At 46.3% G+C, this 20,268-nt stretch overlaps 1 protein-coding gene across 3 annotated transcripts in view; it reads right to left on the minus strand.

Moving 5' to 3' along the window:
• Positions 1-20,268, minus strand: part of SH3D21 (SH3 domain containing 21) — a 228,756-nt gene that overhangs the window by 143,155 nt on the left and 65,333 nt on the right. For all 3 annotated transcript variants that reach the window (XM_063954398.1, XM_063954394.1, XM_063954397.1), the window contains exons 4-5: positions 18,649-18,764; positions 132-222 (exon numbers count right to left, since the gene is read on the minus strand). In XM_063954398.1, coding sequence (XP_063810468.1) covers positions 132-222; positions 18,649-18,764 — 207 coding nt within the window. The remainder of the gene's footprint in view (positions 1-131; positions 223-18,648; positions 18,765-20,268) is intronic.

Below are 20,268 nucleotides of genomic sequence, written 5' to 3' on the forward strand. Positions count from 1 at the left end.
TTGAAGAGTAAAGAATAAAATTAGGTCTTTTTTGCACATAAAGTCAGTACCAAGGAAATATTTTCAAACCTAAATTGTTTTAAAGTAATCAGTTTAAGTCTTAAATAGTGACATTTCTATGTCAGACATACCTTGAGGAGACTCAGAAATTTCTTGCACAAAGTTGGATGGAAAAGCTCCCACCAGATCTCCCTTCTTGCCCAACCACCAGCCATCTTCAATCTGTACAGAAGCAAAAACCAGTATTTAGCCCAAAGGCAGTTCTTAAACACGCCCGGACAAAGTTATCCCTTCAAGAAACTACAATTAACGTTTGTTTATGGGAAATTAGGGCTCAGACTTAATTCAGTCCACAGCAGTCTTTGGCAAATGTATTTGTCAATCTTCAAATATGGATTTGGTGCTTATTTCTAGTGTTATACATTTTTCAACAACCTCAGAGTTTATCATTTCCTGTGCAAATCGAAGTACCCCTCCCTGATAAGGATTCCTTATTCCATGATTTCACAATAGTGGAGGACAACAGGAAATAAGGAGCTATCTATTTGCCCCTTAAGGAAACACAAATGTGAATATTATTTGCACAGTAAATTGCATAAAATGTGTGTGTGTGGAGGTGTATACTAATCTTATCTGGGAGGGTAATGAGGTAGATTGGGGTGTGTAGTAATGAACAGGGGGTTATAGCACTGGTGTATTTATAATGGGTGCAGTGTGTGCAGTGCACACCGGCCCCCCAGAGTCCGGGGGGGCCCATACCACACATCCTGCACCCATTATTTCTAATACTCACCCTCCGGAGTCCCTCGGTGCAGCACCAGTGCTGCAGGAATCACTGGGAAAATGGCCACGCATTTCCCCAGAGATGTGCTCTAAACTCTGGGACAGCACTATGGTCCCCCTGAGAAGGGGGCCCAGATGGAGAATGCACATGGGCCTCCTCGTCTATAGATACGCCCCTGGGTTATATACTATTATTACCTGGGTGTTGAGGTGGGTTGTGGGCATGGGAGGGTATAGTAATATCTCTTTGTCTTTGAGGTTACAGTAAGTGTATAATAACGTTTTGTGTGTTTAGTTATTACTTTTCATTATTGTATTAGTTTTGTATGTGTGTACCCCTTGTATCTCCTCTTTTTCTCATTATTTGTGAATTAATAGTCAGTGCACGCATATATACCATAGTGTTACTCCATTACTGCTCTGTGAGTTACCATGCAGGATTTTTCCCTCACTTTTTATATGTTGGTTATTACGTAGGACCTGGTACTGCCTGAGTCATTGTAGTATGATGTCACCTAAGTTGCTGCATATGATTTTTCCTATCTACCTACAAGGGGGTGTGGTATGGTATGCCGGCGGCCGGGCTCTGGGCGACCAGCATACCAGCGCCGGCATACCGACAGCGCGGCGAGCGCAAAAAGGGAGGAAAAACTGTCGGTATGCTGGCTGTCGGTATGCCGGCTGTCGGGATTCCGGTGCCGGTATACTGTGCGCCAGGATCCCAATAGTCGGCAACCTGAAGACCACCCCTATGTGCTATGATGTGATTTTTCATTGTACTAATTTTTTGATGTACTGTATATTGTGATATTTAGGGCCATCTCCTGCATAGGGCGCAATTCAATTAGCTGCAGTAGATTACCAAGGCTAATTAATCCCCTGGGGTTATCCAACACAGAATACAATTGGCATATCACATCACGAAAAAAGAGTGAATCAGAATATAACGTACATGGCAAATCTGAAAGGCAAATAAGACATGTGCTAGGTAATAGAAATTTTATGCCATTTGGTTAGTATGTTTTTTTGTTTTATAAACACATAGATCAAAACAAAACATTTCAAAAAGGATCGGGAGTAAATAAAGATATGGGAAATTTTGAGAAACAGGGAGAATGAATAAGGGGAAAAAGTGAAAGAGAAGAGAGCGACCTCTTTTTCAGAGAGTAGGGCATCACTGCCATACAGTAATAGTAAGGCAAAAATAGGATTTTAATTACCTACCGGTAAATCCTTTTCTCGTAGTCCGTAGAGGATACTGGGGTCCATTTAGTACCATGGGGTATAGACGGGTCCACTAGGAACCATGGGCACTTTAAGAATTTGATAGTGTGGGCTGGCTCCTCCCTCTATGCCCCTCCTACCAGACTCAGTCTAGGAAACTGTCCGTCTCCTCGGGCACATACTTCGAGAGAAGGATAGATAAGGATAGTAGTGAGATTCCGAACCAGCACACACAACAAGAGGAAAGCCAAGCTAACCAAACTTGAAACAGGAACAGCAACGACTGAACCAACATTACTTAATCAAGTAACAGTGCAGGAAGAACGAAGCACTGGGTGGGTACCAAGTATCCTCTACTGACTACGAGAAAAGGATTTACCGGTAGGTAATTAAAATCCTATTTTCTCTTACGTCCTAGAGGATACTGGGGTCCATTTAGTACCATGGGGATGTACCAAAGCTCCCAAACCGGGTGGGAGAGTGCTGAGGTTCCTGCAGAACTGATTGACCAAACTGAAGGTCCTCAGAGGCCAAAGTATCGAACTTGTAGAACTTTGCAAACGTGTTCGAAGCTGACCAAGTAGCTGCTCCGCGGAGCTGCAAAGCCGAGACACCGTGGGCAGCCGCCCAGGAAGAACCCACCGACCTAGTAGAGTAGGCCTGTACAGATTTTGGACATGGCAAACTTGCCGTGGATTAAGCATGCTGTATAGTAAGTCTGATCCAGCGTGCAATTGTCTGCTTTGAAGCTGGAACCCAATCTTATTGGGATCATAAAGAACAAACAGCGAGTCCATCTTTCTGTGACGAGCTGTTCTTTTCACATACACCTTAAAAGCCCTCACAACATCCAAAGACTTTGAAGTAGCAGAGGTGTCGGTGACAACTGGACACCACAATAGGTTGGTTGATGTGAAACGCAGACACCACCTTAGAAAGACATTGCTGACGAGTTCTGAGTTCAGCTCTGTCCTCATGGAAAATTAAATGGGGACTTTTGTGAGACAAAGCCCCCAGTTCCGACACACGTCTTGCTGAAGCCAAGGCCAACAGTGTGACAGTCTGCCACGTAAGATATTTTACGTCCACCTCCTGTAACGGCTCAAACCAGTCCGATTGGAGGAAATGCAGCGAGATTCCAAGGTGTCGTGGGAGGCACAAAGGGAGGTTGGATGTACAGAACACCTTTCAAGAACATCTGGACTTTAGGGAGAGAAGCCAATTGTTTCTGAAAGAAAACGGACAAGGCCGAAATCTGGACTTTTATGGAGCCCAGACGTAGGCCCACATCCACTCCGGCTTGTAGGAAAAGCAGGGAAATGTCCTAGATGGAAATCCACCGCAGAAAATTTTCTGCTCCCACACCAAGCGACGTATTTCTTCAAAATACAATGGTAATGCTTAGACGTTACCCCCTTCCTGGCTTGGATCATAGTCAGGATAACCTTGTTAGGGTTCCCTCTCTTGGCTAAAATCAGCCGTTCAACTTCCATGCCATCAAACGTAGCAGCAGTAAGTCCTGATAGACAAACGGGCCCTGTTGCAGAAGATCTTCGCGAAGAGGAAGAGGCCACAGATCTTCGAGGAGCATCTCCAGAAGGTCCGCGTACCAGGCCCTCCTTGGCCAGTCAGGAGCAATTAGAATTGCTTGAACCTTTTCCCTTTTTATTCTCTTTAGAATTCTTGGGATCAGAGGAAGTGGAGGAAACACGTACACCATATGATAGACCCATGGAGTCGTCAGGATGTCTACCGCCACCGCCTGTGGGTCTCTCAACCTGGAACAATACCGCCTGAGCTTCTTGTTGAGACGAGAGGCCATCATGTCGATCTGTGGATATCCCATCAACTTGTCAAGCACCTGAACACGTCCGGGTGAAGGCCCCACTTCCCCGGGTGCAGGTCATGTCTGCTGAGGAAGTCTGCTTCCCAGTTGTCTACTCCCGGAATGAAGACCGCTGACAATGCCACAGAGTTTCTCTCTGCCCAGAGGAGAATTCTTGACACCTCTGACATTGCTGCTCTGCTTTTTGTTCCACCCTGTCGGTTTATGTATGTTACTGCCGTCACATTGTCCGACTGGATCTGAATGGCCTGATCTTGAAGAAGATGTGAGGCCTGCAGAAGGGCGTTGTATATGGCTCTGAGTTCCAGAATGTTGATTGGAAGGACGACTTCCTGACTGGACCATCTTCCTTGAAACTGCACCCCCTGAGTGACTGCTCCCCAACCTCTGAGGCTTGCGTCTGTGGTTAGCAGAATACAGTTCTGAATTCCAAATCTTGACAAGGTGAGAAGTCTGTAGCCACCACAGAAGGGAGATCCTGGCTTTTGGCGACAGACGGATCCTCTGGTGCATGTGAATATGCGATCTGGACCATTTGTCCAACAGATCGAGCTGGAAGGGTCTTGCGTAAAGCTTCTGTATTGAAGAGCCTCGTAAGAGGCCACCTTTTTTCCCCAGAAGGCGAATGCATAGATGCACCGATATCCGGGTTGGCTTCAGGACATCCCGAACCATCGACTGTATCACTAATGCCTTCTCCAATGGACGGAACACCTTCTGCGTCTCCGTATCAGTATCATTCCCAGGAATGGGAGCCTCCGTGTTGGCTCTAGGTGAGATTTCGGAAGGTTCAGAATCCACCCATAATCCTGGAGAAGTTTGGTTGAGAGAGCAATGCTGTCCAGCAACCTTTCCCTGGACGGTGCTTTTATAAGGAGATCGTCCAGGTATGGAATTATGTTCACTCCCTGTTTGCGGAGTAGAAACATAATCTCTGCCATCACCTTGGTGAACACCCTCGGTGCCGTGGAGAGGCCAAATGGCAGGGCCTGGAACTGGTAGTGACAGTCCTGCAGTGCAAACCGTAGGTAAGCCTGATGAGGCAGCCAGATCTGAATGTGAAGGTACACATACTTGATATCCAGAGTCACTAGAAATTCCCCCTCCTCCAGACCTGAGATCACCGCTCTCAGAGTCTCTGGTTTCGGTACTACAAACAAGTTGGAATAGTACCCCTTGTTTAGCTGATGAGGTGGAACTGGAACAATGAGTGAGTGAGTCTGTACCAGTTTTTGGAGGGCATGTTGTAAAGTTATACTTGCCTCTTGTGAAACTGGCAAGCTTGATTTGAAGAATCTGTGATGTGGGAGCTCTTGGAACTCCAGTCTGTAGCCCTGGGAAATAAGATTTATGACCCAGGGATCCTGGCACGAAGTTGATCAGATTTGACTGAACAATTGTAAGCAAGCTCCCACCTGACAGCCCTCCAGGCTTTAAGGTGCACCGTCATGCTGAAGTCTTTAAGGAAGCAGAGCCTGAGCTCTGTTCCTGAGCACCTGCTGTTGCTGGTTTGCGTGGTTTACCTCTTGCGCTGCTGGAGGACGTAGAAGCATCTCTGGATTTGCCCTTGAACTTGGCCGTGCGAAAGGACTGTAACTTAGATGCTGAATAAGTCTTCTTGGTTGGGGGGGCTGCGGAAGGAAGATACGTAGACTTGATCCGCAGTAGCTGTGGAGACCCATTTGTATATTCATCTCCGAACAAGGCCTCTCCTGTGCATGGTAGGCCTTCCATGTCTTTCCTGGAATCCGCGTCAGCAGTCCACTGGCGTAGCCACAAGCCCCTGCGTGCTGACACTGCCATAACGGTGGTGCGTGCGTTAAGCACGCCTATTTCCTTTATGGCTTCCACCATAATGTTCGCAGAGTCCTGTATATGCTGCAGGAGTAAGATAACATCCCCCCTAGATAAGGAATCTAACCCCTCAATTAGATTACCTGACCATTTTGCAATGGCTTTAGTGATCCACACACATTCAATAGTGGGTCTTTGGGCCACCCCAGCAGCTGTGTACAATGATTTGAGTGTAGTCTCAATTTTACGATCAGCCGTGTCTTTCAGGGAGGCTGCGCCAGGAACAGGCAATACAATTTTACGTGACAGCCTAGAGACTGATGCGTCCACTATAGGTGGATTTTCCCATTTTTCCTATCCTCCAGAGGAAAAGGAAAAGATGAGAGCAAACTTTTAGGGATATGAAACTTCTTATCAGGATTAACCCATGGTTCTTCAAACAGGGTATTCAATTCCATTGACGCAGGAAAAGTACTGAGGACTTCTTTTTTACATTAAAATAAGATTCTTCATACTACTCTGACACCTTATCAGGAATATGCAGAACATCTCTGATAGCCTCTATAAGAGCCTCTATTCCCTGTGAGAGAGCTGCATCCACCCCCTCTGAGTCCACCTCCCCCTCCTCCATGTCTGACATGTCAGCATCAGAGTCAGACTGCATGATATGGGCCTTCTGCGGACAAATGGGAGGGGATTGAGATGCTGTCTTGGGGACTGAGTCTCTGTTCATAAACTCATCCACAGTCTGTTTTAAGTATTGCATCTCTTGCTCATTGCGGGACAATTTTGTAGAAAGAGTTGAGATCATTCCCTTAAGAGAATGAACCCAATCCGGTTCAGCCCCGCTAGTCTGTGAACCCTGAGTACCCAGTAGTGAGCCCCTAGTGAAGAGGAACACACTGCGGTACAAGACACACACTCTGTACCTGACATAATGTACTGTGACAGCACACAAACACAGAGGAAAGGATAAGCACAATTAACCCACAAAGAGCCCTTCAGGGAGACACAGAGATGTTTGGAGCCAGCCCCCACCATGCCAAGCTTAGCCGGGTCGCAGACCAAGTACCCTGGTAGGGGACTTAAGCCCTCATTCCGAGAAGATCGTAGCTGTGCTACGATCATTCACACTGACATGCGGGGGGACGCCCAGCACAGGGCTAGTCTGCCCCGCATGTCAGTCCAGCTCCCCCCCCCCCACAAAAGTACAAAGGCATCGCACAGCGGCGATGCCTTTTCACTTCAAGAGTAGCTCCCGACCAGCGCAGCTTTAGCATGCTGGCCGGAAGCTACTCGTCGCTCCCCGGCCCGCAGCGGCTGCGTATGATGTCACGCAACCGCTGCGGGCCACTCCCCGCGCGGTCCGGCCACGCCTGCACTGGCCGTACCGCGCCCATAAAACGGTGGCCAAACGCCGACGTTCTGCCCCTCCCGCCCAGCGACCGCCTCTGTCTGTCAATCAGGCAGAGGCGATCGCAGCCCAGCTACGGCCTTCGGCCATCTGGCATGCGCAGTGGGTACCCGTTCGCTCGGCTGCAATAAAAAGCAGCAAGCGAACAGGTCAGAATGACCACCTTAGTACACTAATAATCACTCCCCCCCTGCTATGACCCCCTGGTACCGCTGAGGTAATGTGGAGTCAAAAAGAGGGGCCTGGACTGCACACCCTAATACTAAAGATTTCAAGAGGTGCTATCATGCTGAGGCTTCTAATACTATGCTGGAGGAAGAGAGATGCAGATCATACTTGCCTACCTGACCCTCTCCATGAGGGAGAAAATGCTCTGTTCCTGGACTTTCCTGGTAATGTATGATTGCCATCACCTGTGGTGAGCTAGTTAATTGATAAGAAAGGTGTTTCACCACAGGTGATGGCAATCATACATTACCAGGAAAGTCCAGGAACAGAGCATTTTCTCCCTCATGGAGAGGGTCAGGTAGGCAAGTATGATGCAGATGCACACTCCTAGCACTAAGAACACTGATAGTAAAAATAATTTAAATAAACTCTCACAATTACAATGGAGTATAATTGAAGTTCTTAGCACACATTTGCGCAAATATGCGGGCCCATGTACCGCGGCCAGGTGACTTCATCACATGGGTCCCTAACATTCCTAACACTATCACATTATATAAATTTATACAGGACTTACCTCTAAATAGTGCCCTCAATGTGTGATCTGAAATGCAGGAACCTAGCTAATTAAAACACCTGAGGGTAAATGGGAGGAGTGCCAATACCAGAGGAAGGCAAGGCTTCCTTCCTCTGGGGCTGTTTCACACAAAAACACACAGGTATCATTGAACCTGTGTGTTTTCGGGAGAAGGATTTTTTTTTTTTTTACAGGCGATCCATCTGGATCGCCTGTAAAAAACAAACAAACGGTGAAACATCGGCAAAAAGTCCATGTTTTACCTAGAGATGAGCGGGTTCGGTTTCTTTGAATCCGAACCCGCACGAACTTCACTTTTTTTTTCACGGGTCCGAGCGACTCGGATCTTCCCGCCTTGCTCGGTTAACCCGAGCGCGCCCGAACGTCATCATGACGCTGTCGGATTCTCGCGAGACTCGGATTCTATATAAGGAGCCGCGCGTCGCCGCCATTTTCACACGTGCATTGAGATTGATAGGGAGAGGACGTGGCTGGCGTCCTCTCCATTTAGATTAGATTTAGAAGAGAGAGAGAGAGAGAGATTGCTGTGATACTGTAGATTAGAAGAGAGTGCAGACAGAGTTTAGTGACTGACGACCACAGTGACCAGTGACCACCAGAGACAGTGCAGTTGTTTGTTTTATTTAATATATCCGTTCTCTGCCTGAAAAAAACGATACACAGTCACACAGTGACTCAGTCTGTGTGCACTGCTCAGCCCAGTGTGCTGCACATCAATGTATTGTATATAAAGCTTATAATTGTGGGGGAGACTGGGGAGCACTGCAGGTTGTTATAGCAGGAGCCAGGAGTACATGATAAATAATATTATATTAAAATTAAACAGTGCACACTTTTGCTGCAGGAGTGCCACTGCCAGTGTGACTAGTGGTGACCAGTGCCTGACCACCAGTATATTAGTAGTATTGTATACTATCTCTTTATCAACCAGTCTATATTAGCAGCAGACACAGTACAGTGCGGTAGTTCACGGCTGTGGCTACCTCTGTGTCGGCACTCGGCAGGCAGTCCGTCCATCCATAATTGTATTATAATATATACCACCTAACCGTGGTTTTTTTTTCATTCTTTATACCGTCGTCATACTAGTTGTTACGAGTATACTACTATCTCTTTATCAACCAGTGTACAGTGCGGTAGTTCACGGCTGTGGCTACCTCTGTGTCGGCACTCGGCAGGCAGTCCGTCCAACCATAATTGTATTATATACCACCTAACCGTGGTTTTTTTTTCATTCTTTATACCGTCGTCATACTAGTTGTTACGAGTATACTACTATCTCTTTATCAACCAGTGTACAGTGCGGTAGTTCACGGCTGTGGCTACCTCTGTGTCGGCACTCGGCAGGCAGTCCATCCATAATTGTATTATAATATATACCACCTAACCGTGGTTTTTTTTTCATTCTTTATACCGTCGTCATACTAGTTGTTACGAGTATACTACTATCTCTTTATCAACCAGTGTACAGTGCGGTAGTTCACGGCTGTGGCTACCTCTGTGTCGGCACTCGGCAGGCAGTCCGTCCAACCATAATTGTATTATAATATATACCACCTAACCGTGGTTTTTTTTTCATTCTTTATACCGTCGTCATACTAGTTGTTACGAGTATACTACTATCTCTTTATCAACCAGTGTACAGTGCGGTAGTTCACGGCTGTGGCTACCTCTGTGTCGGCACTCGGCAGGCAGTCCGTCCAACCATAATTGTATTATATACCACCTAACCGTGGTTTTTTTTTCATTCTTTATACCGTCGTCATACTAGTTGTTACGAGTATACTACTATCTCTTTATCAACCAGTGTACAGTGCGGTAGTTCACGGCTGTGGCTACCTCTGTGTCAGCACTCGGCAGGCAGTCCGTCCAACCATAATTGTATTATAATATATACCACCTAACCGTGGTTTTTTTTTCATTCTTTATACCGTCGTCATACTAGTTGTTACGAGTATACTACTATCTCTTTATCAACCAGTGTACAGTGCGGTAGTTCACGGCTGTGGCTACCTCTGTGTCGGCACTCGGCAGGCAGTCCGTCCATCCATAATTGTATTACAATATATACCACCTAACCGTGGTTTTTTTTTCATTCTTTATACCGTCGTCATACTAGTTGTTACGAGTATACTACTATCTCTTTATCAACCAGTGTACAGTGCGGTAGTTCACGGCTGTGGCTACCTCTGTGTCGGCACTCGGCAGGCAGTCCGTCCAACCATAATTGTATTATAATATATACCACCTAACCGTGGTTTTTTTTTCATTCTTTATACCGTCGTCATACTAGTTGTTACGAGTATACTACTATCTCTTTATCAACCAGTGTACAGTGCGGTAGTTCACGGCTGTGGCTACCTCTGTGTCGGCACTCGGCAGGCAGTCCGTCCAACCATAATTGTATTATAATATATACCACCTAACCGTGGTTTTTTTTTCATTCTTTATACCGTCGTCATACTAGTTGTTACGAGTATACTACTATCTCTTTATCAACCAGTGTACAGTGCGGTAGTTCACGGCTGTGGCTACCTCTGTGTCGGCACTCGGCAGGCAGTCCGTCCAACCATAATTGTATTATAATATATACCACCTAACCGTGGTTTTTTTTTCATTCTTTATACCGTCGTCATACTAGTTGTTACGAGTATACTACTATCTCTTTATCAACCAGTGTACAGTGCGGTAGTTCACGGCTGTGGCTACCTCTGTGTCGGCACTCGGCAGGCAGTCCGTCCATCCATAATTGTATTATATACCACCTAACCGTGGTTTTTTTATACCACCTAACCGTGGCAGTCCGTCCATAATTGTATACTAGTATCCAATCCATCCATCTCCATTGTTTACCTGAGGTGCCTTTTAGTTCTGCCTATAAAATATGGAGAACAAAAAAGTTGAGGTTCCAAAATTAGGGAAAGATCAAGATCCACTTCCACCTCGTGCTGAAGCTGCTGCCACTAGTCATGGCCGAGACGATGAAATGCCAGCAACGTCGTCTGCCAAGGCCGATGCCCAATGTCATAGTACAGAGCATGTCAAATCCAAAACACCAAATATCAGAAAAAAAAGGACTCCAAAACCTAAAATAAAATTGTCGGAGGAGAAGCGTAAACTTGCCAATATGCCATTTACCACACGGAGTGGCAAGGAACGGCTGAGGCCCTGGCCTATGTTCATGGCTAGTGGTTCAGCTTCACATGAGGATGGAAGCACTCAGCCTCTCGCTAGAAAACTGAAAAGACTCAAGCTGGCAAAAGCACCGCAAAGAACTGTGCGTTCTTTGAAATCCCAAATCCACAAGGAGAGTCCAATTGTGTCGGTTGCGATGCCTGACCTTCCCAACACTGGACGTGAAGAGCATGCGCCTTCCACCATTTGCACGCCCCCTGCAAGTGCTGGAAGGAGCACCCGCAGTCCAGTTCCTGATAGTCAGATTGAAGATGTCAGTGTTGAAGTACACCAGGATGAGGAGGATATGGGTGTTGCTGGCGCTGGGGAGGAAATTGACCAGGAGGATTCTGATGGTGAGGTGGTTTGTTTAAGTCAGGCACCCGGGGAGACACCTGTTGTCCGTGGGAGGAATATGGCCGTTGACATGCCAGGTGAAAATACCAAAAAAATCAGCTCTTCGGTGTGGAGGTATTTCACCAGAAATGCGGACAACAGGTGTCAAGCCGTGTGTTCCCTTTGTCAAGCTGTAATAAGTAGGGGTAAGGACGTTAACCACCTCGGAACATCCTCCCTTATACGTCACCTGCAGCGCATTCATAATAAGTCAGTGACAAGTTCAAAAACTTTGGGTGACAGCGGAAGCAGTCCACTGACCAGTAAATCCCTTCCTCTTGTAACCAAGCTCACGCAAACCACCCCACCAACTCCCTCAGTGTCAATTTCCTCCTTCCCCAGGAATGCCAATAGTCCTGCAGGCCATGTCACTGGCAAGTCTGACGAGTCCTCTCCTGCCTGGGATTCCTCCGATGCATCCTTGCGTGTAACGCCTACTGCTGCTGGCGCTGCTGTTGTTGCCGCTGGGAGTCGATGGTCATCCCAGAGGGGAAGTCGTAAGCCCACTTGTACTACTTCCAGTAAGCAATTGACTGTTCAACAGTCCTTTGCGAGGAAGATGAAATATCACAGCAGTCATCCTACTGCAAAGCGGATAACTGAGGCCTTGGCATCCTGGGTGGTGAGAAACGTGGTTCCGGTATCCATCATTACTGCAGAGCCAACTAGAGACTTGTTGGAGGTACTGTGTCCCCGGTACCAAATACCATCTAGGTTCCATTTCTCTAGGCAGGCGATACCGAAAATGTACACAGACCTCAGAAAAAGAGTCACCAGTGTCCTAAAAAATGCAGCTGTACCCAATGTCCACTTAACCACGGACATGTGGACAAGTGGAGCAGGGCAGGGTCAGGACTATATGACTGTGACAGCCCACTGGGTAGATGTATGGACTCCCGCCGCAAGAACAGCAGCGGCGGCACCAGTAGCAGCATCTCGCAAACGCCAACTCTTTCCTAGGCAGGCTACGCTTTGTATCACCGCTTTCCAGAATACGCACACAGCTGAAAACCTCTTACGGCAACTGAGGAAGATCATCGCGGAATGGCTTACCCCAATTGGACTCTCCTGTGGATTTGTGGCATCGGACAACGCCAGCAATATTGTGTGTGCATTAAATCTGGGCCAATTCCAGCACGTCCCATGTTTTGCACATACCTTGAATTTGGTGGTGCAGAATTTTTTAAAAAACGACAGGGGCGTGCAAGAGATGCTGTCGGTGGCCAGAAGAATTGCGGGACACTTTCGGCGTACAGGCACCACGTACAGAAAACTGGAGCACCACCAAAAACTACTGAACCTGCCCTGCCATCATCTGAAGCAAGAAGTGGTAACGAGGTGGAATTCAACCCTCTATATGCTTCAGAGGTTGGAGGAGCAGCAAAAGGCCATTCAAGCCTATACAATTGAGCACGATATAGTAGGTGGAATGCACCTGTCTCAAGTGCAGTGGAGAATGATTTCAACGTTGTGCAAGGTTCTGATGCCCTTTGAACTTGCCACACATGAAGTCAGTTCAGACACTGCCAGCCTGAGTCAGGTCATTCCCCTCATCAGGCTTTTGCAGAAGAAGCTGGAGGCATTGAAGGAGGAGCTAACACGGAGCGATTCCGCTAGGCATGTGGGACTTGTGGATGCAGCCCTTAATTCGCTTAACAAGGATTCACGGGTGGTCAATCTGTTGAAATCAGAGCACTACATTTTGGCCACCGTGCTCGATCCTAGATTTAAAGCCTACCTTGGATCTCTCTTTCCGGCAGACACAGGTCTGCTGGGGTTGAAAGACCTGCTGGTGACAAAATTGTCAAGTCAAGCGGAACGCGACCTGTCAACATCTCCTCCTTCACATTCTCCCGCAACTGGGGGTGCGAGGAAAAGGCTCTGAATTCCGAGCCCACCCGCTGGCGGTGATGCAGGGCAGTCTGGAGCGACTGCTGATGCTGACATCTGGTCCGGACTGAAGGACCTGACAACGATTACGGACATGTCGTCTACTGTCACTGCATATGATTCTCTCAACATTGATAGAATGGTGGAGGATTATATGAGTGACCGCATCCAAGTAGGCACGTCACACAGTCCGTACTTATACTGGCAGGAAAAAGAGGCAATTTGGAGGCCCTTGCACAAACTGGCTTTATTCTACCTAAGTTGCCCTCCCACAAGTGTGTACTCCGAAAGAGTGTTTAGTGCCGCCGCTCACCTTGTCAGCAATCGGCGTACGAGGTTACATCCAGAAAATGTGGAGAAGATGATGTTCATTAAAATGAATTATAATCAATTCCTCCGCGGAGACATTGACCAGCAGCAATTGCCTCCACAAAGTACACAGGGAGCTGAGATGGTGGATTCCAGTGGGGACGAATTGATAATCTGTGAGGAGGGGGATGTACACGGTGATATATCGGAGGGTGAAGATTAGGTGGACATCTTGCCTCTGTAGAGCCAGTTTGTGCAAGGAGAGATTAATTGCTTCTTTTTTGGGGGGGGTCCAAACCAACCCGTCATATCAGTCACAGTCGTGTGGCAGACCCTGTCACTGAAATGATGGGTTGGTTAAAGTGTGCATGTCCTGTTTTGTTTATACAACATAAGGGTGGGTGGGAGGGCCCAAGGATAATTCCATCTTGCACCTCTTTTTTCTTTTCTTTTTCTTTGCATCATGTGCTGATTGGGGAGGGTTTTTTGGAAGGGACATCCTGCGTGACACTGCAGTGCCACTCCTAGATGGGCCCGGTGTTTGTGTCGGCCACTAGGGTCGCTAATCTTACTCACACAGCTACCTCATTGCGCCTCTTTTTTTCTTTGCGTCATGTGCTGTTTGGGGAGGGTTTTTTGGAAGGGACATCCTGCGTGACACTGCAGTGCCACTCCTAGATGTGCCCGGTGTTTGTGTCGGCCACTAGGGTCGCTAATCTTACTCACACAGCTACCTCATTGCGCCTCTTTTTTTCTTTGCGTCATGTGCTGTTTGGGGAGGGTTTTTTGGAAGGGACATCCTGCGTGACACTGCAGTGCCACTCCTAGATGTGCCCGGTGTTTGTGTCGGCCACTAGGGTCGCTAATCTTACTCACACAGTCAGCTACCTCATTGCGCCTCTTTTTTTCTTTGCGTCATGTGCTGTTTGGGGAGGGTTTTTTGGAAGGGCCATCCTGCGTGACACTGCAGTGCCACTCCTAGATGGGCCCGGTGTTTGTGTCGGCCACTAGGGTCGCTAATCTTACTCACACAGCTACCTCATTGCGCCTCTTTTTTTCTTTGCGTCATGTGCTGTTTGGGGAGGGTTTTTTGGAAGGGACATCCTGCGTGACACTGCAGTGCCACTCCTAGATGGGCCCGGTGTTTGTGTCGGCCACTAGGGTCGCTTATCTTACTCACACAGCGACCTCGGTGCAAATTTTAGGACTAAAAATAATATTGTGAGGTGTGAGGTATTCAGAATAGACTGAAAATGAGTGTAAATTATGGTTTTTGAGGTTAATAATACTTTGGGATCAAAATGACCCCCAAATTCTATGATTTAAGCTGTTTTTTAGTGTTTTTGGAAAAAAACACCCGAATCCAAAACACACCCGAATCCGACAAAAATAATTCGGTGAGGTTTTGCCAAAACGCGTTCGAACCCAAAACACGGCCGCGGAACCGAACCCAAAACCAAAACACAAAACCCGAAAAATTTCAGGCGCTCATCTCTAGTTTTACCGGGGATAATTGGATATCCCCCTTAGTCTTTATAAATCAGCCATAGGTACTATAATGATCTAAACAAGCACACCATTCAGTTATAGTGGGTACGGAAATTGATCTCCAGTGAACTGGAATAACTGCTATTGAGGCACTAATGCCCAGATTTATTAAGCCTTGGAGAGTGATAAATAGCATGGTGATAAAGTACCAACCAATCAGCTACTAACTGTTATTTTTCAAACCCAGCCTGTAACATGGCAGTTAGGAGCTGATTGGCTGGTACTTTATCACCGTCTCCAAGGCTTGATAAATGAGCCCCTAAGTATGTGTCTAAGTAGTATCTTTTTGTATTGTTCCTGAGGTCTCCGTAAATGATTTAGTAACTGAAAGCTAGGACATGAGGGCAGGTCCTCCTGCAGAATGAGACTATCCCTTTTTGTCACCTTATTCAAAAAGAGCCAGAGGAGAGGACATTCCTACCATATATACAAAGGTGTTCCTATCGCTACATTGCATCGCCAACAAGTGTTTGAGACTCCAATCACTGGCGTATTTATAATGGGTGCAGTTTGGGGTCCAAGGGGGCCCACACTGCACTCATTTATTTCAATACTTATCCTGAGGATTCCCGCGTTGGCAGCGCAGTAAGAAAATCACTGAGAAAAAATGTGCCGCGTATATTTTCCCAGAGACAAGCGCAGTAGACTCTGGGACAGCGCTAGGGTCCCCTAGTGACCCTAGTGCCCAGAGACTACATCGCTACCGGCTAGAGTAGAGGGGGTCCAGGCGAAGTCTGCACACAGTCCTCCTCCTTTCTAGAAGTGCTCTGACTCCAGGGTACATTTTAGCTAGTAAGCTGAGGCAACAATGCCAGAGATAAAGAACTTTATAATGCTTTTCTATCACCAACATGTTTGATAAGCTAGAGAATGTGTTTCTGAAGATCTATTGCAAGTCATCCTTTCCCACCAAGCCCTGTAAGTCAGTCTCCCAGTCACATGTAAATTTAGGTCTAGTGGAAAAGGTGTAACCTACCAAGATTTTGGGGTGCGACGAGTATGATTTGGAAGTACACGTTTTCAAACGCAGTAGTCCTACGGTAATAACCGGTGAGGGTGCCTAAACTCAGAAGGAAATGTTTAATCTGAATTATTTCCATCTCTCTTTATTGGGTAGGTCCCAATTAACTTGAATGGAAGGGAAAGTCAGGACACCCAATGCATCTAGTAATTGGTTCACCTTAGTGATCCCCTGTAATTGCCACACCGGGAAGCTAGGGTTCCCAAATAATGGGGTGAGAGGTGAAGAAGTGGGTGAAAGGAGTGGTTGTGAACTTAGAGGACACCAGCAAAAGATAGTAGGATCTAGCAAGGGGTATGATATTGAAGGGAAAACTGAGAGCCAAGGCAACTCTGGGTTAGGCGTAGATAGGGAAGCAGCTTCAATGCTGAACCATTGTTTCTTGTCTGATAATCTGCCTTATTCCACAATTCTAGTTAGCAAAACTGCATAATAGTATGAGCAGAAATGAGGTAGTTGGAGGCCATCTCAGTGCTTCCTTCTATATAATATTTTGGGCTCTAAACAATGCCTACAACCCGCTCAAATAAAATCTCTAACTATACAATGGAGTGCCGTAAACCAGGATTGCGATCCAGCATTCCTGGTTTACGGCACTCCATTGTATAGGGAGGGTTTGCAGATGATAGAGTACCCTAGGTAGTACATTCATTTTAACATCTTCTCTGTCCACTAAATTCTCTTAGAAAGCCAGGTAAGGAGATCTGATCGAAGTCTGGCCAGTAAGTGGAGAAAATTAGAAGAAAAGATCTGGGAAAGATCCCTATGCAGTATTACTCCAAGGTACTTAATTTACATCAGGTGCCATGTAACTGGTGAGTGCCATTGGAGATCAGGACAGGTTTCAATAGATCCCTGTTAATCTTCACAAGAGCTAAAGGGGTTGAGTAGAGAGCCCGGATTCTCTGGGATGTCACCGGACTCCGGTCCAGATGTTCCAGCACACCCAATAAGAAGTCCCAATCTACCCTGTCATGTGCTTTCTCTGCTTCTGTTGAGAGAAGTATGGCTGGTGTCTTCCGACAAGGTGCCTCATGTATCAAATATTAAACCTTTGTGGTGACTCACGGCCAGGGACAAAACCCACTTGTTCTGAGTGAATAAGGGTAGGAAGAAGCAGGTTGAAACAGTTGGCCATTAACTTGGAGAAAAGCTTAAAATCAACATTTAACAGAGGGATGGGTCTATAATTAGAACACTGAGCCAGGTTTTTTTTCCCTCTTTAGGAATAACTGAGATTTGAGCTAGAACAGACTGGGAGGAAAAGGGTGAAAGATCCGAAACCTCGTAAAAAGCCCAAAACATTAGGGGCGATAGAAATTCACAAAACGTCTTAGAATATCCAATGGAAAAAAACATCTGGGCCGGGCTCTTTCTTTGTAGATATTTTGTCACCTGCCGCAGCAGGTATAAAAAAAAATCCCAGGTAACTCCGGGGTTAACGTGTGTCGCAACCGCGTTAACGCGTTAATCTTCTTACAGTTTCTGTGAACATTAGATAGGGGCCCTTTTAAAATTTTGCTATGGAGCCCATAAAGTTGTGGGTACGCCCCTGATAGTACTACTCATAGTTGGCAACAGCAGCGGCTCATAACCTGTCTGACCAGGTGGGACTGCATTGCGAACTCGCACACGCGTTCAAATTAGCAAACTGGCTGGCTTCTAGGGACTGCATCGGCTGCAGTATCTAGAAGCCAGATTGGGTTGCCGTAATAGCAGGGGAGTGACTCTCTGATATTACAGTCCAGAGCGTTAGTCCCAGGTGGAGATAATACCTCAACCTGGGACTGCCAGTGCCAGCATGTGATTAGCAGAGAGCACTTCCAATGGGAAGCCACTGTCACTGCTAGTGGCGGATTTTACCGGCAGGACTGGCTGCAGTTTCTAGGTAAAATTCGCCACTGATTGCTGACATTTATAAAACAAAATCTGTCAAGTATAGAAGTATAAAGCTGAGTCGGTCAGATAAAATGCCTGTCAGACAGACCTTTTATCTGACACCCAGAAGATATCATGGACATACACTGTGAATTATCTCACAGAGTATAGCCACAGGATATCTGCATTTCGCCCCTGGTAAGGCGACATTTCCCCATTTCTCCCCAGTGAAGGAACAGTGGAAATGTCTGTTAGTTGGCTGCAGCATACACTGCCTGATGTGGCCAAATTGCAACTTCAAAATATTGCATCAGATGTACAATTGATAGACCAATTTATATTTTATCAGTCTCGCTAATACACTGTACAATTATCTGGACAATGTGCCAATATTGAGAGGATTGGCCAAATAATTGTATAGTGTATGCCCTGCATAAGTGGCTGAGCTTAGTAGGTTATTGGACTAGCTGCATTCTCTCTCTCCCCTTTCTCACTCACATGAACTCTAGCATACATGCAGTCTGACTAGTTTCCATGTAATCTAATCTTGGTATGTAAGACATATTCCTTAAACCCTGGCCCACATAAAGTTATTTCAATCTCACCTCCTCCAGAACTTCCAAGACCTCCCCTGCCAAGAGTTCCAGCTCATCTGGCTTCCCTGGGTTATATGAATACTCTGCACGGCACCATCGCTGCTTCTTCTTCTTCAGTATATTAGCTAGAGAAATGAAGGTTAATTAATCGTTAGAGACGTTTTAGAAATTAAAGCATGACTCACAATGTGTTTGCACATTACCTTATAAATGAATAAAAGTTTCAAGAAAAGCGATTTAGGTGAAAATTTATCAAATCTAGTTAAAAACCTATACAACACGATACAATAGTTCTTGCACACTTATCAGAAGGGTATATCACATCCCGCAATAAATTTCTTCAAGTAAAGTGCATCAAATAGTCTATTAAAAAAAACACAAATCACTGGTTGCTTTTCGTGATAAGTCCTGTTTCAAAGCTTATGGTTCAATCAGTCTGCATAACAAACAACTTTTTGCATACTGTCATCCTGGTTCCTCCAATTTGTAGGTATGAATACACTTTAGTCGGATGTCTCCACCTTTGTCTATTTGGCCTCAAATAGGGTACATGAAAGACAAATTGTAAGGGGGGTACTCACGGAGCGATCGCTGTTTAAAATCTACGCAATCTGACTAGATTGCTTAGATTTTAAGCAGGATCGCTCCGTGTGTAGCCCCCACAGCGATAGCGATGCGCAGCCTCGCGCATCGCTATTGCTGGTGCTAGATTGGCCTGCCATGCAGGCCAATCTAGCAGGTCGCTCATTTCACCCGCTGGGTGAAATGAGTGGCCCCCCGTCTCCCCCCGCATGCTCAGCACACATCGCGCTGTGCTGAGCGGCGGGAGAGATGTGTGCTGAGCAGTTCGCTCAGCACACATCTCTCCCGCATTGGCTGGTGAGTACCGGCCTTAAGACAAAGACAAATGAAAGACAAATTTACACCTTGATAAAGACAGAGGTTGAAAAGGGGTTTTTCCTGCAACTGCTGCCTTGGACCTGAAGGAGGTACAGCTTAATAGGGGAAGCTAAAAAAAAAAACCCTATATGCTCATACTGCGCCTTCCTTGGAAGGTTACTTTTGGTATGCATGTTTAAGTATAAGCTGTGATTTTTTTTAACAATAAATTTATTTTTAACAATAAATTTGTACGCTGCCGTGAGGTCTGGCGGCGGTGCCCCATCCTCTGGCTACGCTGCTGTAGCGCTGCTCTCCCCCATCTCCCCGTGGCTCTACCCCCTCTCAGCATCCTCATCTCAATTTGACTTTTTTTTAAAGTCGGATTGAGATGGCCATTGAATAGCGGCAGCCCTTGTCGGATCCATTCTGACAAATGCATGTCGGAATGGATCTGACTTTAATTGAATTATACCCCTATATTGGGAAAAATTAACAAAACAATGTGTTGACACTTTGTGTGTCGACCTTTTGAACCTGCCAACCTTAAGCACTAATGCATGTCTACAATATGGTGTCGACTGTCTACCTAGACATTATCAATCTATCAATCCACACATAACCAATTATAACCCCTCATTTATCAGCTTTCTAGTAAGGTTTAAACATTTAAAAATTGGTGACTGTAGCATGGGGGAGCCAGAAGGAGATGTGTGTTCAATGTTTATTGTAGTTATTGGGGAGTTCCCA

This window comes from Pseudophryne corroboree, chromosome 2 (assembly GCF_028390025.1).
Source record: "Pseudophryne corroboree isolate aPseCor3 chromosome 2, aPseCor3.hap2, whole genome shotgun sequence".
NCBI lineage: Eukaryota > Metazoa > Chordata > Amphibia > Anura > Myobatrachidae > Pseudophryne > Pseudophryne corroboree.